Source organism: Galeopterus variegatus, unplaced genomic scaffold (assembly GCF_000696425.1).
Source record: "Galeopterus variegatus unplaced genomic scaffold, G_variegatus-3.0.2 Scaffold119, whole genome shotgun sequence".
Classification (NCBI taxonomy): domain Eukaryota; kingdom Metazoa; phylum Chordata; class Mammalia; order Dermoptera; family Cynocephalidae; genus Galeopterus; species Galeopterus variegatus.
In genome coordinates, this window is record NW_007726230.1 from 979,353 (window position 1) to 997,738 (window position 18,386).

An 18,386-nucleotide genomic window follows, 5' to 3' on the forward strand; every position below is an offset into this window, starting at 1 on the left:
GGTATCAGGTATATAAAAGTTCTTTATACAATTCTTGTAATTTTTCTATAAGTTTCAAATTATTTCCAGGGCTGGCCAGTTAGCTCAGTTGGTTAGAGTGCAGTGTTGTAACACCAAGGTCAAGGGTTCAGATCTTCAAACCAGCTAACTTCCTCCCAAAAAACTTTTTTCCAGATAAAAAGTGAAAAAAAAAAAAAAAAAATATATATATATATATATATATATAAGTTTGAATAAATCTGATTCTTGCCTTCAAACAGTTTACTAACAGAAGAGATAAATACATTCCTCCACCCTCTTTGTACTAAATGCTAATGAAGACAGAAGATCATGAAATGCTCCTATTTTACCCTGGAGTCTTTATACTCTGCTCCTCTTGTTGTGGTTTAACATTTATATGGTCCTTAATTAATTCAACAAGCTCATCTCTACCACATCTGGTGACAGAGGTAGAGACTGACCTAGTGGACTGGACACAAAGCTCTGGAACAATAACTCTGGATTCTAACATTCCTTGATCATTTAGGGTAATAATTTTTATATAAATGAGTGAACCAGAAGAAGCCATTCATAAAATAACTGGTTTGCTTAATAAAACATAAAGAATACTACTGAGTCCTGATTATTTAATTCAACAAACACATAGCAAGCTTTTATTACATAATTTGTTCTATAATACATAGTCCACATTATCACCAAAATGTAGCTCCTCTTGTATGACAGATGTTAAGAAACAGTAACTACTCTTTTTTAAACAAAGACCGATTTGAATTGCATGGCCACATACCTCAGTTTAATGTCTAACAAGCTTAAGTAATTTTAGCTGAGAAAAGATAGTTTAAATACCAGGTCTAGTGTCAAGTAGTGAGTGAGTATACAACCTAGCCTGAATTCCTTTAGTCTTGATAAGGGAATTTAGACTTGGACTTATAACATCAATAAGGACCTAAACCCTGTCCTTTGATACTATTTAATTCTAGTTTTAGAATTTAGATTGCATGGGGCTGGCCCCGTGGCTCACTCGGGAGAGTGCGGCGCTAGTAGCACCGACGCCACGGGTTCGGATCCTATATAGGGATGGCCAGTTGCGATCCCTTTACCAGTCAAAAAAAAAAAAAAAGAGAGAGAGAATTTAGATTGCATGTAAAATGTGGTTCCATTCACCAGACCAAGGGGAATACTGTTGAAAGTATGAAAATTAACATGAAAGAGTATAAAAAAGTAGTTTGTCAACAGTTAAAACAATATGCAATTTATTATTATTAGCTGCTCTACAGTAGAACAGAGATCATCTGTGCAGTTTCTCTCAAACTTGCTTCTCAAATTTGTCCATCAGCACAAACCTAATAGAGAGAAATAAATACTCCAAAGTGGCCCACACACCACAAACCTAAGAATCATTTGAAATGTAGAGTTGTGTGTACTCATTAAAAAACATACCAACAAGGGCCGGCCCGTGGCTCACTCGGGAGAGTGCAGTGCTGATAACACCAAGGCCACGGGTTCGGATCCTACATAGGGATGACCGGTTTGCTCACTGGCTGAGCGTGGTGCTGACAACACCGAGCTAAGGGCTGAGATCCCCTTACCGGTCATCTTTTAAAAAAAACAAAAAACAAAAAAACATACCAACATTATATTCTGTCTCATAGTATACTTAGGAAAATCTTCCTTGAAGATTTTTTGAGAAAAAGACATTAATACTGGTCATAGGCAAATCTGAGAATGGAACCACGTATAATGGCATTCTTTGTGATCAAGAAATTCGTCATGAGGAGTGGTTTTTCAGAAATTCAAGGGCACAGGGATGCTCTGAAAAACCAGAGTTTGAGAGACTGTTAGTAACCAGAAGTGTCATCCCTCTACTCCGACTTCCTTTACTGTGCAATCCCTTCTCTTACTCAGATTCAGCCTCACAGGTAATTGCAAATATTTCAAACAGCCATAGTTTGATACTTTAGATGACTTATACATCATGAGGAGATTAAAATATGTTAATAGGACATACCCTTTGGAACACACATTCAATTATGAAAGCATAGTTTTTCATATTTAAGTAGTATAATGGAGGTTAATCATATGGTACAACATATTAACACTAAAATGACAATTTCCATTATCTGAAGCACTTAATCAATATTTTAAATTAAATTGATGAGAACTTCATTGTTTTGATAATAGAATTTTTTCATATAAAGTGCCAATAAATATCAAATCCAGTCTTTGCTAGTCTATTTTAACGTGCTAGGGCCAGGCTGGTTTATCTGCAAGGTTGCATGCTGATTTTTGGTTGAGGATGGTGGGTACATACACACTACCTCCTTTTTATTCTCTAAAACTCCCTGAAATGTCAGCAAAAGTATACACATGGGAATCTATCCACAACATAAACAATAAAGGTAGGAGAAGTGTACTAGCAGACAGTGGATTTTGACAAACTCTAGAGTTCACAAAGCAGATGTGAATGTAATGACAAGTAAGTTGGAATAGAAGGTCCACGAAAAAGCTCAGCAGAATTGAGAGCCATTCTGCCCTGCAGAATCTTACTGAAGCACCACACTCAGAGTTGCCAGTAAGGGAAGCAGTATTCAGAGTAAATAAAGGATCTTTTAAAGAATGAGCCAGCTGCCCACTGCTGCCAGTGCCCATCCCAAGAATACAAAACCATTTGTCCCAACAAAGAACTGTTATGAAAAGAAACTGAAAGATCTACTTGGGCAGGACTAACCAAGTGTGGGAGGTTAGCCCCCCAGTAACACTAATACGGACAAAAAAGTACCAGTAAAGATTCTAGTAAGTAATATAATAAACATTTTGATAAATTTTTGCATCTGTAAAATGAACATAAGCTATTATGATACAGAAGAACAAGAGTCAGAGAACAAGAAAGTTTCTTAAAATTATAAATATAATTGGAGGGCCGGCCCGTGGCTCACTTGGGAGAGTGTGGGGCTCATAACACCAAAGCCACGGGTTTGGATCCCATATAGGGATGGCTGATTGGCTCACTGGGTGAGCGTGGTGCTGACAACACCAAGTCAAGGGTTAAGATCCCCTCACTGGTCATCTTTTTTTTAAAAAAAAAAAAAAATATATATATATTTTTTTTTTTTTTTAAAAAAAAAAAAAAAAAAAAAAAAAAATATATATATATATATATAAATTGGAGACTAAAAGGTTCATTAAACAGACTCAAAAATAGGGCTGGTTGGTGAGCTCACTTGATTAGAGCCTGGTGCTGATAACACCAAGGTCAAGGGTTCAGATCCCCATGCCGGCCACCTGCCAAAAAAAAGGGACTAAAAAATAAACTCAAGGTAAGCTTCCCGAAAGTAAATGAAAAATCAAAAAGCTAGAAAAAAAAAAAGACAATACTTGAGTCACAGTAGTCCAATTGCCAACTGACAAAAATGCCATAAAGAACAAATAAAAAAGGAGAGGGGAGGAAATAACCAAAAAAAAAAAAAAAAAAAAAAAAAAAAAAAAAAAAAAAAGAACAAAGAAAAGAAGAAGAAACCTTCCCTGCTAATGGACCTATTTTTAATCAGAGAGGTTCACCTAATGCTTAGCAATGAATAATGAAAAATTGTACCACAAAAAGGCATAACTTGGTGAACTTTCAGAACATTAAGAGGAGATATATGAAGCTTTCAGAGAGGAAAAAAAAAAGATTACCTACAAAATGAATGAGAATTAGATTGGTATCATGCTTCTCATCTGTGAAACTCCATTCTGGAATAACTGATAACACTGGGTGCACAAAGCAAGAGCTTGTCCAAGATATTGAAATCAACTGTACTCAAACAAAAAAATGAACCTCAAAAGTACTTAGTATTTGAGCAGATAAATGGCAACAATTCAGGACACAATCTCCTAAAATTTATGGATAATCTTTTTTTTTTTCCCACTCTTTTTTTTTTTTCCCCCACTCTTTTTTTTTTTTTTTTTGCAGCTGGCGGGTATGGAGATCCGAGCCCTTATGTTATAACACTGTGCTCTAACCAACCGAGCTAACTGCCAGCCTTTGTTCTTTTTTTTTTGTCTTTTTAAAATTTGGGGGTTTCTTTTCCCTCTTCTAGATAATTTTTTTAAGTGACATATAATAATACAACCAACTAGAAATTTCCACTAAAAATTTCCTTACAGGGCTTAGCTGACTTCAGGATTTCTTAAAGGACTCAGCTGCCTTTTTAAAAAGACCAATTTCAATGGCAATGGTACAAATATCTCACCTAAAATAATAGCAACTGAAGAAAGTAAGATTTATAAGCGTATAGTATATATTTATATTCTATGAAATACCAATCTGAAGAGATGGTCCATGTAAAAGGGAGTCTAAAGGGAAACAGCAAGTCAATTTGGCAAATACTGTCTACAATATTCCCCTCTTGGAGATTCTCAATTCACCTGAGTATATTAAAGATGTGGTGAACTCCTGAAATAAAGAAAATTATTTAACCTTGTTTACCAAGCTGTTCACAAATTTTAGTCAATAACTTCTTTCTCTCTTTTTTTTTTTTTAACACAACCCTATCCGATAGATCAAGAAACTACTGTTCCATAAATTATACTTTGGAATGAATCTCTGAAAGCACTTTGAAGAAGCTCTATTCTAACCAAAGCCTTCCACAGGCTCTGCTTTACGCTCCCACTGGGACTGATTACAACAAAGGAATGCCACAGACAGTACACTCTAGCCTCTCTAACTCTGCAGAATTTGGCTTCAGGCCCCAGACACAAAGCACCTTGGAAGAGGAAAGTAAAAAATGCATAGAAGGAAAAATATTTCTCCTAATAACCACAATTGCCTTCTTAAGAAGGTGGAGCTCTGTTCCAAGTAACAAAAGATTAGAAGCCACTTGTATTCAGCTGAGCATCCTGATGTGTTCTGGAAAGGTCAAGACAAGCCTTGAATTAAGTTTTGCAATAAAGACTGGAGAGAGCTGAATCACTCTACTACAGAAGAATCTAAAGTTTGCCAGCTTATCTCTAGGACTGGAAGGGGTAGAGGAGGAGGTAGGGTGGGAGAAAGGGGAAGATAATCTAACCAGATGTCCGCAGACTAAGATGGCTACTGTCAGGAGGCACAGCCAGTATGAAACCCCTGATAGTGGGTGGGTCCAACAGAATGAGTTACATAAAATGTCCTAGTTGTTTACTATGTGGCACATTATATGGTACAATGGAACAATTTCTTCTTGTATTCAAGGTGTTTTGGTTGGCAAATTCACATAATTAGAATAATTTCTTCAACAAATGATGTTGGAAAACTGGATATCCACATGCAAAAAAAAATGAAGCTGGACTGTTACCTCATACTATACACAACAAATAACTCAAAATAAATGAAAGATCTAAATATAAGAGCTAAAACTATAAAGCTCTTAAGAAGAAAACACAGGGATAAGTCTTCAGGACCTCAGATTTGGCAATGGTTTCTTAGATATCACACAAAGCACAAGCACCAGAAGGAAATTTAAAGAAATTGGACTTCATCAAAACTAAAAACTTTGGGGCTTCACAGGATACTATATAAAGACAATCCACAGAATATGAGAAAATATTTACAAATCAAATAATTGATAAGGGTCTAGTATCCAGAATATATAAAGAACTCTTATAACAACAAAAAGACACACACAACAAATTTTAAAATGAATGAAGGATTTGAATAGGCATTTCTCCAAACAAGATATCCAAATGGCTAACAGGCACATGAAAAGATGCTCAACATCATTAGCCACTAGGGAAATGCAAATCAAAACCACAATCGTATACCACTTCACACTTACTAGAATGGCTAGAATCAAAAGACAGATAGTAAGTATTGGTGAGAATGTGGAGAAATTGGGCCCTCATACATTGCTGGTGGAAATGTAAAGTGGTACAGCCACTGTGGAAAACAGTTTGGTAGTTCCTTGATAAGTTAAGCACAGAATTACCATATAACCCACAATTCTACTCCTAGGTATACGCACAAGAGAAATCAACACATATGTCCACACAAATGTTCAAAGCAGCATTATTCATAATAGCCAAAAGACATGAACTCAAATGTCCATCAACTGATGAATAAATAAACAAAATGTGGTATATTATCCATAAAATGGAATATTATTCAGCCATAAAAAGGAATAGGGCTGGCTGGTTAGCTCATTTGGTTAGAGCACAGTGCTGATAACACCAAGGTCAAGGGTTCAGATCCCCATACTGGTCAGGCACCAAAAAATAAAATAAAACAAAATAAAATGAAATAAATAAATAAAAATAAAAAGGAATGAAGTATTGATATATGCCATAACATGGATGAACCTTGAAAACATCATGTCAAGTGAAAACTGGTCACAATAAGGCCACATACTATATGATTCCATTTATATGAAATGTCCAAAGAGAAACAGAAAGTAGGTTAGTAGTTGCCAGGAGTTCAGGGCAAGGGAGAATAGGAAGTGACTGCTTAATAGGTATGGGGTTTTCATTTGGGGTGACGAAAATGTTACAGAACTGGATAGTGATGGTTGCACAACATTGTGAATGTACCTAATGCCATTGAGTTATGATTTTAAAAAGAAGGAAAAAAAGCACCTAGCATGGTCTTTGCACATGATAGGCATCCATAGTCATTGACTTCAATGTTTGTGCAGCATGATTTTTTTTTTTTTTTAAAGATGACCAGTAAGGGGATCTTAACCCTTGACTTGGTGCTGTCAGCACCATGCTCTCCCAAGTGAACGAACTGGCCATCCCTATATAGAGATCCGAACCTGTGGCCTTGGTGTTATCAACACCACACTCTCCCAAGTGAGCCACAGGCCGGCCCTTGCAGCATGATTTTAATTGATCTCAGCTTCCAGTGATGGCAGATTTTTGCCTTGAACAAATACAGCCCTATGGATTTACTAGCATTCTCTAGCTCTTCTCCCTGAGAATTATGTCCAAAAGCTTATTAACTGTATTCCTTCCCCCTTTATGCCACATCCTACACCTTGCTAGAAGCCTTCCAAAGAAGTCCTAAACCACTTCACACCAGCCACCAAGAAGGCTAACAACTTCATTACATGCCAGTCAATCAAAACTAAAGAACAACAGTATAGCAAAGGTTGCTACAGAGAGTTAAGGTAGGAGGTGGTAATAAGGAGATTATTTCATTTGACTATGATAAGATAATTACAAACATGAAATGATACAGTATTATGTGATTCTGAGATCATATACTTACTCTAGACCAGGGTTTCTTAACTTCAGCAATTTTGACACTCAGAATAACTTTTTTTTTTTTTTTTTGACTGGTAAGGGATCGCAACCCTTGGCACAGTGTGTTCTGCACCACGCTCAGACAGTGAGTGCACCAGCCATCCCTATATAGGATCCGAATCTGTGGCCTCAGCACTACCAGCACCGCACTCTCCCGAGTGAGCCATGGGGCCGGCCCAGAATGACTTTTTGTCATGGGGGTTGTCCTGCACATTGTAGGATGTTTAGCAGCATTCCTGGCCTCTACTTACTAGATGCCAGAAACATTCTCCAGTCATGCTAATCAAAAATGTCTTCCTCCAGCCATTCTACCTCTGGGTGGCAAAATGAGAACCAGATGAAAACCACTGCTCTAAACTAAAATACTGAACATTTTGTCTAACATTAATATACATAAAGTGATGCACCCTGGGGTTTTCCCGGTTGGGTTGCAAGATAGAGGAGGACAAAACAGCCTAGACCACCTGGGACTGCTATGGGTCAACTTCATAAAAGCCAATGTTTGGGAAAAGGCTGTGAGAAAATGCAAGCACAGATTGAAATCTCAAAAGTACATTCCTAGGACCACAACGATAGCCACCTAAACTAAGGGTAGTTGGAATAAAGTACCTAATGATACATTTAAAGTCATTGTTCTGCTTATTTAATTCTCTTGTGGATCAGCAATGCTCAAAGACCAGTGAAAAAACGGTCCCTGCCCCCTGCATGCTGGATGCCTATCATGTCTGTCCTTGGGATAAAGGCAGCTATTCAGACACTGCCAGAGTTTCTGGTTTCTGTGGGGAAAATAAAGGAACTTCCTACCTGAGAGTCCCGTTCTCTCCTTTGTCCAGGCTGGTGAACCGGCTGTAGAGGCGAGTGATCTGACTGTGGGAAACTTAAGAACACAAAATTAGTCTCAACTGAGGAAACAGCCCTCCAGTTACACTGACCCTGCATCCCACCCTCAAATGAATAAGATGGGGAGATGCTGCAATTCTAAGTCAAAGCAGAAAGTTTAAATGCTAACAAATGAAAGGAGTTAGAAAATAAACTAAATCAAGAGCAATCAAAATTGACTCTTAGGAATGAAGTATAGGCTTAATTAAGACTGTGTTAAATGTCAGATGGTTAAGATTTAACAAAACACAGCCAAATTTAGTTTAAAAGAAACTTGTGAAACTTTCAAATTTTAATGCCTTGACTTAGAGGTTATGAAAATGCATGCTTTGATTACAAAGACATACCTATTAATCAATTTGGTGTCTCAGTCTGGCACTGCTAGGTAGGTAACTCATGCTGAATTAAAGACTGGGGCATATCAAACAGATTCTGTTTTTAAAATCTGGTCTACTCCTGCACCATTAGAGGTTTTATCTTTTCCCTCAGGACAGACCTTTGGGTAAAAGATCACCACAGCCTTGGATCAGCCTCTTTTGTGACAGCATGAGCTCTGCTGTGTTCCTAGGAAAGAAACTGGCTCCAAGGAAGCAAATTGGGCAATGTGTAAGATGGTCATGCTGTCATCAGCTAACATCTACCAGAAAGCTATTTTGCTCCTTATTTTGGATTAGCCCCATAAACTCTGGCACAAGTTGACAATTAAAATGAGATAACTGCAGGTACACAATAAAACTTTGAAAATGCAAAAAGCCATTTCTGGGAAACAGTTTAGTCTCCTGGCAGATTGGAGGTAAGAGGGAAATAAAAAAAAACCCGAGAGTTGTCACATGGGAAAAGACAACAGCCAAAAAGAGTGTGACAAGTGCAGACTTTGTCCTAGGCTGTACTTTTGGGGGTTTAAAGGGGTGGCTGAAGTAGTTCTGATCATGAAACAAAAATTTACTTGCAATGTTAGGAACAATGGAACAAAGTAAACAGGGGCAAGCAGGAGAAGGAGGAAGTGAGTGGCCCAGAGCTGGGACGAGAGGACACACTAGGTGTGGCTGTAGATTGTTCAGCATTAGGTTTTACCCTCAAAGTTGGGCTCTGTTCTGTACCAGGGCTCTAAGGTGAACAAAGAGCAGAAAAGAGGGCAGAATCACTCCCATCCAGGGCAGAGCCAGCAGGGGTCCTGCCACTAAGGAAGCAGTTGTGGACCATTTTGCCAGCCAGGCAGGTGTGACTAGCTCACTGTAAAGAGTACACACATGTGAAGGTCAGGTACACAGATTCTAATTCCATTCACAGCACCACCACTTACCAGTGAGGAATAAATAAATTGGGCTGTGGGGTGAACTACTGGAGTCAATGAAAGGAAAGTGCTTGGCAAAGTGCCTGGCACATGGGAAGCACTCCAGGTTACCTATTATCATTATCCTCCCTACATTGTAAGCCCGAAGGGACAGTTTTACTGCTCTACTAATTACTCTCCACTTTCCTCCTGACTCTACCAGTCACAACCGTTTCTTTAAGAATCTGACCAGTTTACCCTGGTTCTGGCCTTGGGCCTTAAAGGCTCTTGTACTAAAGTTCCCTTTAGTTTAGCAAAAGTCAGTCAGTTAAAGAATTACTAAATTTCCCAAAAGAGTTTTTGAAAAACAAAATTCATTCATAATGCCAACACTGCTGTTTTCATTTCTTTATACACCATCTAACATCAGTCGCTTGTATACTTTACATAGTTATAATAAAAATACAAAAAAAGAATATAAAGAAAAAAATTAAAAAAAACAAAAAACAAAAAAATACATAGTTATAATACCTCACTTTTCATTTAGTAATTCATAATTTTTATATATTGCTTTGGAATTCTTTTTAATAACAGCATATTAAGTCCACGGGATCAGTTTTTAGTGTTTAGAGTGTTATATATTTCAGATTACTTTTTAAAAGTAGGTAGAAAGTCAAATTCTACAAGAATACTTCAGAAAGTCTGTGTAAAGATTTGTATTTTAATTCTATTTTTCCACAAACTTTTTGAAGTACCCTTGTATTTCCTTTTACAGTAATTTTTTTTTTTGAGAAAATGATCCATGTAGGGGCCGGCCCGTGGCTCACTTGGTAGAGTGCGGTGCTGATAACACCAAGGCCCCGGGTTCGGATCCCATATAGGGATGGCCGGTTTGCTCACTGGCTGAGCGTGGTGCTGACAACACCAAGTCAAGGGTTAAGATCCCCTTACCGGTCATCTTTTAAAAAAAAAAAAGAAAATGATCTATGTACATGGTAAAAATGTAAATGGTACAAAAGAGCACATAATGAAAAGTCTCCCCAACACCCCAATTCCCTAGTCTCCCACAGTACCAGTTTCTTGTGAATCCTTCTAGAAATTCCCTATGCATATATATAAGTTGTATAAGCAATTTATACAATTTTACAGATTTAAATAACTTTAAGATTGAAACGAATGTTATTCTCTAGTCCTCCCCCTTCATTTAACAAAGTAGCCATTACACATCTTTCTAATCTAGATCATCATCTGAAAAACCTAGGCACTGAAACCTCTTATAGTAGGATTTTTTTTTTTTTTTTTTGTCTTTTTCCATGTCCGGCAACGGATTGCAACCCTCAGTGTCGCCCGGGACCGGCAACGGGATCGCAACCCTCGGTGTTGCCCCCGCGCCTCGCTCAGCCAGTGAGCGGGAACCGGTCTGTATGTGGAATCCGAACCCTCGGCAGGAGGGCAGCTGCGCTTCCCAAGCGGTGCACTAGCGGTGCACTAGCGCAGTGCGCCACCGGGCCAGCCCCTATAGTAGGATTTTTTAAACTCCCTTAGTAAGTACTGGTATGGCATTACACCCCATATTTCAGACAAAAAGATCAGTTTATGGCTGCTTGAATTCATAATTTACCAATATGTTAAAAATAAATATGTAAATAAGTAGGCAAAACAATCATAAAACTGTTATCTTCCAGGACAGACTAGGTTATAGTGAAATCAATGGAGAAATGTGAAACCAAATGTCAATTTTTAACATTACTCAATATGGTCATATCTGAACCTATCTCCCAAATGTCATAACTAATGTTATAATATCGTTACAAAGAGTTTTTTTTAACAAAAAGAAGAATGAGAGAAAGCTTTAATCTAGGTGCTAAATCCACTGTGACAAAGAATATAAAGCAACCTGTAAGGTATAGAGCTCAGAACAACCCCAATCCACTTATAAAGGAGCTACACAATCCACATGCAGAAAAGTATGGAACTACCACGAATGAAGGCAGGACATGTTTCCAGTACACTATTTTCATGAAAGGCACTAAGTTAGCCACACAGGTGCCCCAAACCTGTACCATTCGTGTCAACCCAAAGGAAGTCTCAGGAGTTGACAGTTACTCTCAGAAAAGGCTGTGCATTTGGACATGTTTTCAACAAAATTATATTTTTTCTCCTCTGGTGGGCAAATAATTATTTTAAATTGTTGAAAGCTTATTTAAAAGACCCTACTAACCTTCCTGACTACAAACCTTTGTAACTATCACCACTGCATAGTGCTCAGAGGAGGAAGGTGTTTCAGAAAGTACCAAAGCACCAAGCAGGAATGGCAGAGAGAAGAATAAAACCAAAAAGGGAGTAAGAAAAAAGTTATTTTGCCCTTGCCTTTATCTTAATGCAGAAGAACAGATAACCTAGGTAAAGCATACATATGCAGCCAAAAGTAGCTCTACATAAAAGATTGCAAAATTGAAGCCTGTACCCCTAACCATTCCTCCTAAATACTCTATACTCCCAACATTTTCCCTCACATGAGGACTTCAAAATCTGACCCACTCTCTTAGGGATTAAAAGAGACTTAAAAGACATTATATGAAATAAATAAAACCTACCTTCTTATAATTGGGAAAATTTGAATATGGTCTGAATGGTAGATAAAATTATTGTTAACTTTCTTAGGTGTGGTAATAGTGCTGTGGTTATACAGGAAAAATCCTAATTCTCAGGAGACACATGCAAAAGTATTTAGGGGTGAAGAGTTCCATACCTGCCACCTTCTAATGGTTCATCAAAAAATATATATAAATGGATAAAGTAAACACAATAAAATGTTAACAACTTTTGGATTAAGGTGGAATGTGTGAGGATTCACTTTTAACTTTTCTGTATATTTGAAAGTTTTCATCATAAAAAACTGGGGGGAGAAATCCATACTCTTGAATCTGATAAATCCAGTTCACAATAAGTTTGCCTTCTCAGTACAACCTAAGTTATCCATTCCTTATTTCCCATAATAGTGTTTGATGTGTGTAATGCTTTTATCCCTATTTTGTGATATAATATTTCATACTTTTTCTCTCCCCTTAAAAGCAGAGAACTTAACATACATCTGTAGCTGCTCCTGGGGTCAATTATCTTGTAAATGAGTAAACCTCTGAATACTCTATGCTCTGGAACACTTCCCCTACCAAAAAAATGTTCACAGGATCTCATTTCCTAAGAGCCCTGTTCTCTAATATGACAAGTGGTTGCTTCCTAACCTTTTCTGACAACAAATAAGAATAAAACTTTGAACTAGAACTAGAAATTATAGAGCTTTACAAATTACTTAACTACCACGTTTAGTTAGTTTGGGGTTATCTGTGTACTTCCATTTCAATAGAAGGCAGAAGACAGATCAAGGTTTTCTGTAGTGACAGAACCTTCAGGCACTATGGCATGGCAGGTGAGGGCTATGAAGGGGTCCTACATGCGGAGGCAGTAGCAGCCTCAAGTCGAACTTCCACTTACATTCTAGCTCTGGAAATTGTTTTCAAGCAATTGCCTTTGCCCAACTTGTGCTCTTTGTTGGAACTATAAAGAAACCACACTAGCTCTATCATCACTACACCCTTTCAAACAAACAAAGCCTTACCAGCCTGTACAACTTACTTCCTAAACCTGTTCAATACTCTCCCATACCACATGACACACACCAGAAGGCAGAGACCAAAAATAAATCAATCTGCATGTATTACTGCTCAGCTGGCCCTGAATTGTTTCTTACAGATAAGGTTTTAAGTAATTCATAGCCAGGTTATTGCTAATAAGGGGAAACTAAGGGTGGAGATTATAGAAACTCCCAAGACATTTGTGACTTTCTCCCAATTACGTCTTTTACTCAAATGAGCTTTAATTTATGGAAATACAGAAGTAGAACAAAGACAATACAGCAAATGTTTTATGGCAAACACAAACTGTTTCTTAGACAATGTTTCTTAAACTGTTAGAAACATCAGGATTTCTACTCCTTTAGATGTTTATTTCCTTAGAATTGGCAAAACAACATCTGTACTTGATTCCTAATCCAATGCCCACTGAAAATAGGAAAAATATAAAATGCCGTCACCTTCCCAGTTATATAGTCCTACGCCCAGTTTTTAACAACTAGCAGATGGAATTTTCCCAATAAAATGATTGTTATCTATGATTCAAAATAATAGCTAACACTTACATGGCACTTATTATACCAGACGCTATTCTAAGTAGTTTACATAATTTATCTTACTTAATCTTCACAAGAATCCTACAATATAGGTACTATTGTTATTCTAATTTTACAGATGATGAAACTAAGGCTCACAGATAATTCTTTTTTTTTTCCCTCAGTCAAGTCATCACAAGTAATTCTTACCTAGAATTACTTTTCCAAACACTTAGTGGTTGAATTTCAAATACAGGCTAAACTAGTCATATATATAATCTGTAATCAATTTAAATTTACAAAAAATATGCTTAAATATACAATAATCATCAATTCTAGTGCTAAGCTTTCATATTGAATATAAAGTTAGTTTTCCTCAATCATGCTATATTTTCTCACTGGCTAAGGGAGTAGCAAAATGTCTTATAATAGTTCTTAAAGTGTTTCTTACTGATAATTTCCCAAATTCTTCCTCATGGAACAAGACGTAGATGAAAATAGGGCAAATCCCACCTCTCTACCCCGCCCTCCATGTATCTGTTCTTATTCTTCAAAATCTTCCACACTGTACTAAAATTACTACTTTAAAAAACAACCCTGCCGATGGGCACTAACTGGATAAACTGATGGTTCAACTCCCAGAGCAGAAGGATGACTTTGTAGCAGTCTGGATTGCTCCTGGAAGCCACCCAAAATGCCCTTGGTTAATTGATACAAATCTAATCCCTTCATGCATGCATCAAAGCCCAATTCCTGTCCTCTACAAGGCCAGCCCACAAGGACTCTCTTCCCTGAGCTCTGAAGGTGGGTGCCACACAATTTCAGCTTCCTTATTTCATAATGCTAATCACAACTCTCTTGGGCCTATCTCCCAACCAGGTTGTGGGTGTCTTTTGTCACAATCTGCTCTGAGTACCAAGCACAATACTGAACAAGCACTGCAAAATTACAGTAAGTATTTGTCTCACTGGGCTTTCAGGCTCAATACATACTTTTGCACTGGTTGCGGTTGAGAAGCTCCCTCGTGCTTGATTCACTCTTTGGAGAGAGGGAAAACAGCTCTTCCTTGAGTTCTTAGTTCTGTGTGTCCACAAGTTACATGGTAAAATAACCCAAGTCCTATAGCAACCCAAGGCCCTTTTCATTTGATCAAATGTAAATAAACCAGGATGGGATTACAGCTTCCTTCATTTTGAGGCAAAAATAGCTTTTCCCATACTCACTTTGGCTTACACTTCCTCATTATGACTCTTTTTTTTGGCGGCTGGCCTGTACGGGGATCTGAGCCCTTGACCTCGGTGTTATAACACCATGCTCTAACCACTTCAGTGACTCTTTATTTTAAGCAGGAATGTTTTAATTTGGGTGTCACCCTAGACCTGAAGTAGTTATTATATTTACAAGTGTGGACAGAGGTAACGGCCACAAAATATAATAAAATGCTTGCTGAATCCAAACTGCCTATATTTCTACTACTGCAATCAGAGTAAGCCATAAAATGACTATACAGTCAAGAGGTCAAACAAGTACTGCAAATTATAAATAGCGAACTATTTTCTGTCATTCATTCAAAATCGTGAAAAGGACTGCTTTGGTAGGTGGTGAGGCCATCATCGTTAAAGGTCTTTATGGAGAGGCTTATGGGCTATATGCTGAAAGAAGAAAACCAATCTGACAAGGGGTGCGATTAGATAACATCTCTTCCAGGGGCCGGCCTGTGGCTCACTCGGGAGAGTGCGGTGCTGATAACACCAAGGCCACGGNCTCCTATAAATAAAAATAACTTTATATACGTATATCAAGTAATTGTTCTTATTTTTCTTTCTGTTTGCTTGCTTTTGATTTTTAATAACGGTTTAGTGCCCTGATTGATAATTAGATAAAGGAAGGAAATTTCAAGTAGAGCAGGAGATAGCATAACATGATTTAAAAAGGCTTTAGAGTCCACTTTGGGTTCAGATCCCAAGATCTCGATTATTAGCCGTGTAACCCACAGAGCAGATTATTTAACCTCTCAAGAAAATTTCATATTTCAAAGATTCTAAAGTGCCTTTTTTTCCCCCTCACATTTTAAAGTATCTTAAATTAAATGGCATTTTGTAATTGGTGTTAATTGTGTCATTTTTTATGTAGATGTCTGTGCCTTCGCTCCTGAGGACTTTGTAAACTATTTTGTTCATGTTGTTGTTACTTTAATGTCAGAATGAGTTTAAAAGAGCTTTTTTGGTAAGAATAAAATAAAAATTCTAAGAATGAAAACAAACCAAAAAAACCCTAAAACTTAAGAATCCTTTCTTACCTCTTAAATCCTGTATCATAATTTAGTTTTCAGCATTTCTTCCCTTTTTTTGGTCATATATAATTATGGTGTTTCCTGTAATCAGTGGATCTGATCTTATCAGATATGATAAGATACAGTATTTAAAGAAATATAAAGTTATTTTGAGGATTAAGGATAATATATGTAAATTTCCAAGACAGGGCCAGGCACATATGAAGTTCTCAAGAAATGAAAAGTGTTGTTATTACCGATAATATTGTCACATTTTCTGGTGAGAAGAGGGATTAGTTTTGTCACAGAGGCTTTACTTTGAAATTTTTGGATTTGGGGCTAATTTCAGATTCAAATTCACATTAGCATGGTAATATGCCTTTGAGGTAGATACCATTCTAGGTACTGAAGTTGCAAAAATGAAGTGACAGTTTGTCTCCTCAAGTCACCCGTTATACAATGTACATTTATTATAGAAGAACTGCATTACAAATGCACCTAAGAAGAGGAGAGTTTGGGGCCGGCCTGTGGCTCACTCGGGAGAGTGCGGTGCTGATAACACCAAGGCCACGGGTTCGGATCCCATATAGGGATGGCCGGTTGCTCACTGGGTGAGCGTGGTGCTGACAAACTAACAAATGTTAGCAACGGTAATTTGTGGGTGGGTGGTAGGGTTAAGATCGCCTTACCGGTCATCTTTAAAAAAAAAAAAAAAAAGATAACATCTCTTCCAGCTTGATGATTCTAGAAGGATGAATTTGCCAGAATGCACAGGACAGCATTTAATCTATCCCAGGCCTCCAATGGGTGAGTAATTCTTTAGTTCCTCCAGCACTCCTCAGTATTATCTGCATATGGGCCACTGAGTTACTTACTGATCACATCGTTATCAAGACAGGAGTCATGAAGAGACAGAGCTCAGATGCTTACATAACTCAACAAGAGGAATAAAGGATTACTGAGAAGAGAAAATACCGTATGCATCAACACCATTGTATCATACATTGCATTATCAAGGGCTGTTCAAATGTATGATGGTGTTTTACAGAGCTTCTGAATTTCCAGAGTTCTGTTGTTCCTTTGCTCAGGCTAATGAGGAAGAGACTGGACTACAAAAAATCAGTTCCTAGTATAATTCACACTGAGATTTTGGGAGCACATTCAATTTCAATAGCGACTGCATAAAGTACAACAGCCTAGTAGAAATCGATATATATGAAATTAGTACAGCAAGAACCCTCAGTGTCAGTAAAAAACTGGTCGTCACAGTATCCATACTTTTTCTCCAAAAGCGCAGATTGAAAGAAGTCTCACAATCTCAGACCCCTGATTGTTTAGAAGTCTCGAGTCACCAGGTCACGTCTTCCAAAGCCTTAGTACATGGTCTTGCTTTCTGGGTTTATCTTTTTGTGGCAAGAACTTGTTTGTGATTTCCCACAGTTGTCAGTGTTAAAACCACTGACAACTGTCCTTGCCCAGAAACGTCACAGGACCGGATTATGTTTTCTACGGGATCCATCCAGAGTTCCCGAATTTGCTTCTGGGGCTTTATCTACTATTCAGGCAGCCTCTTCATAGGGAAGGATGCTTCGAGGAAAAATAAAGGAAAGGAGTTCACGGACGGGGGTGGGGGTCTGTGTGGAGAAAACAGGGGTGTCCGCGCTCTACGGGTGATCTTTGAGGGGAAAGACACAGAGCCAGAGCCCCGCTCCAGGAAGCTACAGCTAGAACAGGTCCTCCACCTCTCGGTCCTCCGAAGCTCCAGCGCTGGAGGCTGCCCAGGACCTCCCAATCTCAGACACCCCAGCTCCAGACCTCAGCGACAGCCGCCCTCGATCCTGAGGCCAGAGGAGGTCCCGGCCGCCTTCCCACCCCAAATCCTAACTCACAGCCGGTCTCCTTCTTGATCTCCTCGAGCTCTTCGTCGCGCAGTAACGTGGAGGCCCGAGACCCCATCACTGTGCTGGGAGATCCTCCGGGAACAGCGGCGCCTGAAGCGACGGCGGCGGGAGGAAAGGAAGGAGCGGAGGAAGGAACAGGGGTCAAGAAGGGAGAGGGCAGTGTTTCTACTGCGGACCCGGGAGGGAACCCAGGGGTGGTGCGGCGGGAGGGGGAGGCCCCGGGGATCAGCCAATCAGGAGCGAGGCTACGGCCTGCGCAGGAGCAGACTTGAGCGCTCCCAGTTCCAACCCAGAATGAATCAGCCCAGCGCCTGCCGGACTCCCGGGGAGACGGGCCCCGCCCCCGGAACCGCCGCTGCCACCGGCCTTAAAGGGGCGATGCTACTCTGGCACTAGGGACTGCAATTAAAAGGGCAACTCCATCGACCCAATGTTTTACAGCAAACTAACCTGAGGCAGGCAGCGTAGCTAACTCGTTTCACACAGGACTCTAGGAATACCACCGTACCGGTAGCACGGACTGAAAGGAGAGCAATAAAGACAGACAAAACCTCGCGTGGGGGATCCCAGGGTGTGTCCCCTGGGAACTGCATGCCGGGAATCGCACCTCTTCACCTTTCCTGGGCGGTCCTCTCTCCT

General features: G+C 39.0%; 1 protein-coding gene across 2 annotated transcripts in view; it reads right to left on the minus strand.

The window, feature by feature from the left end:
- Positions 1-17,938, minus strand: part of CHP1 (calcineurin-like EF-hand protein 1) — a 50,080-nt gene extending 32,142 nt beyond the window's left edge. Inside the window, exons 1-2 of one of the 2 annotated variants that reach the window (XM_008587683.1) lie at positions 17,736-17,938; positions 8,059-8,131 (exon numbers count right to left, since the gene is read on the minus strand). In XM_008587683.1, the coding sequence (XP_008585905.1) occupies positions 8,059-8,131; positions 17,736-17,802 (140 nt within the window). In that variant the 5' untranslated portion in view covers positions 17,803-17,938. The remainder of the gene's footprint in view (positions 1-8,058; positions 8,132-17,735) is intronic. The other variant, XM_008587692.1, reaches the window with a different exon arrangement.
- Positions 17,939-18,386: the final 448 nt, after the last annotated feature.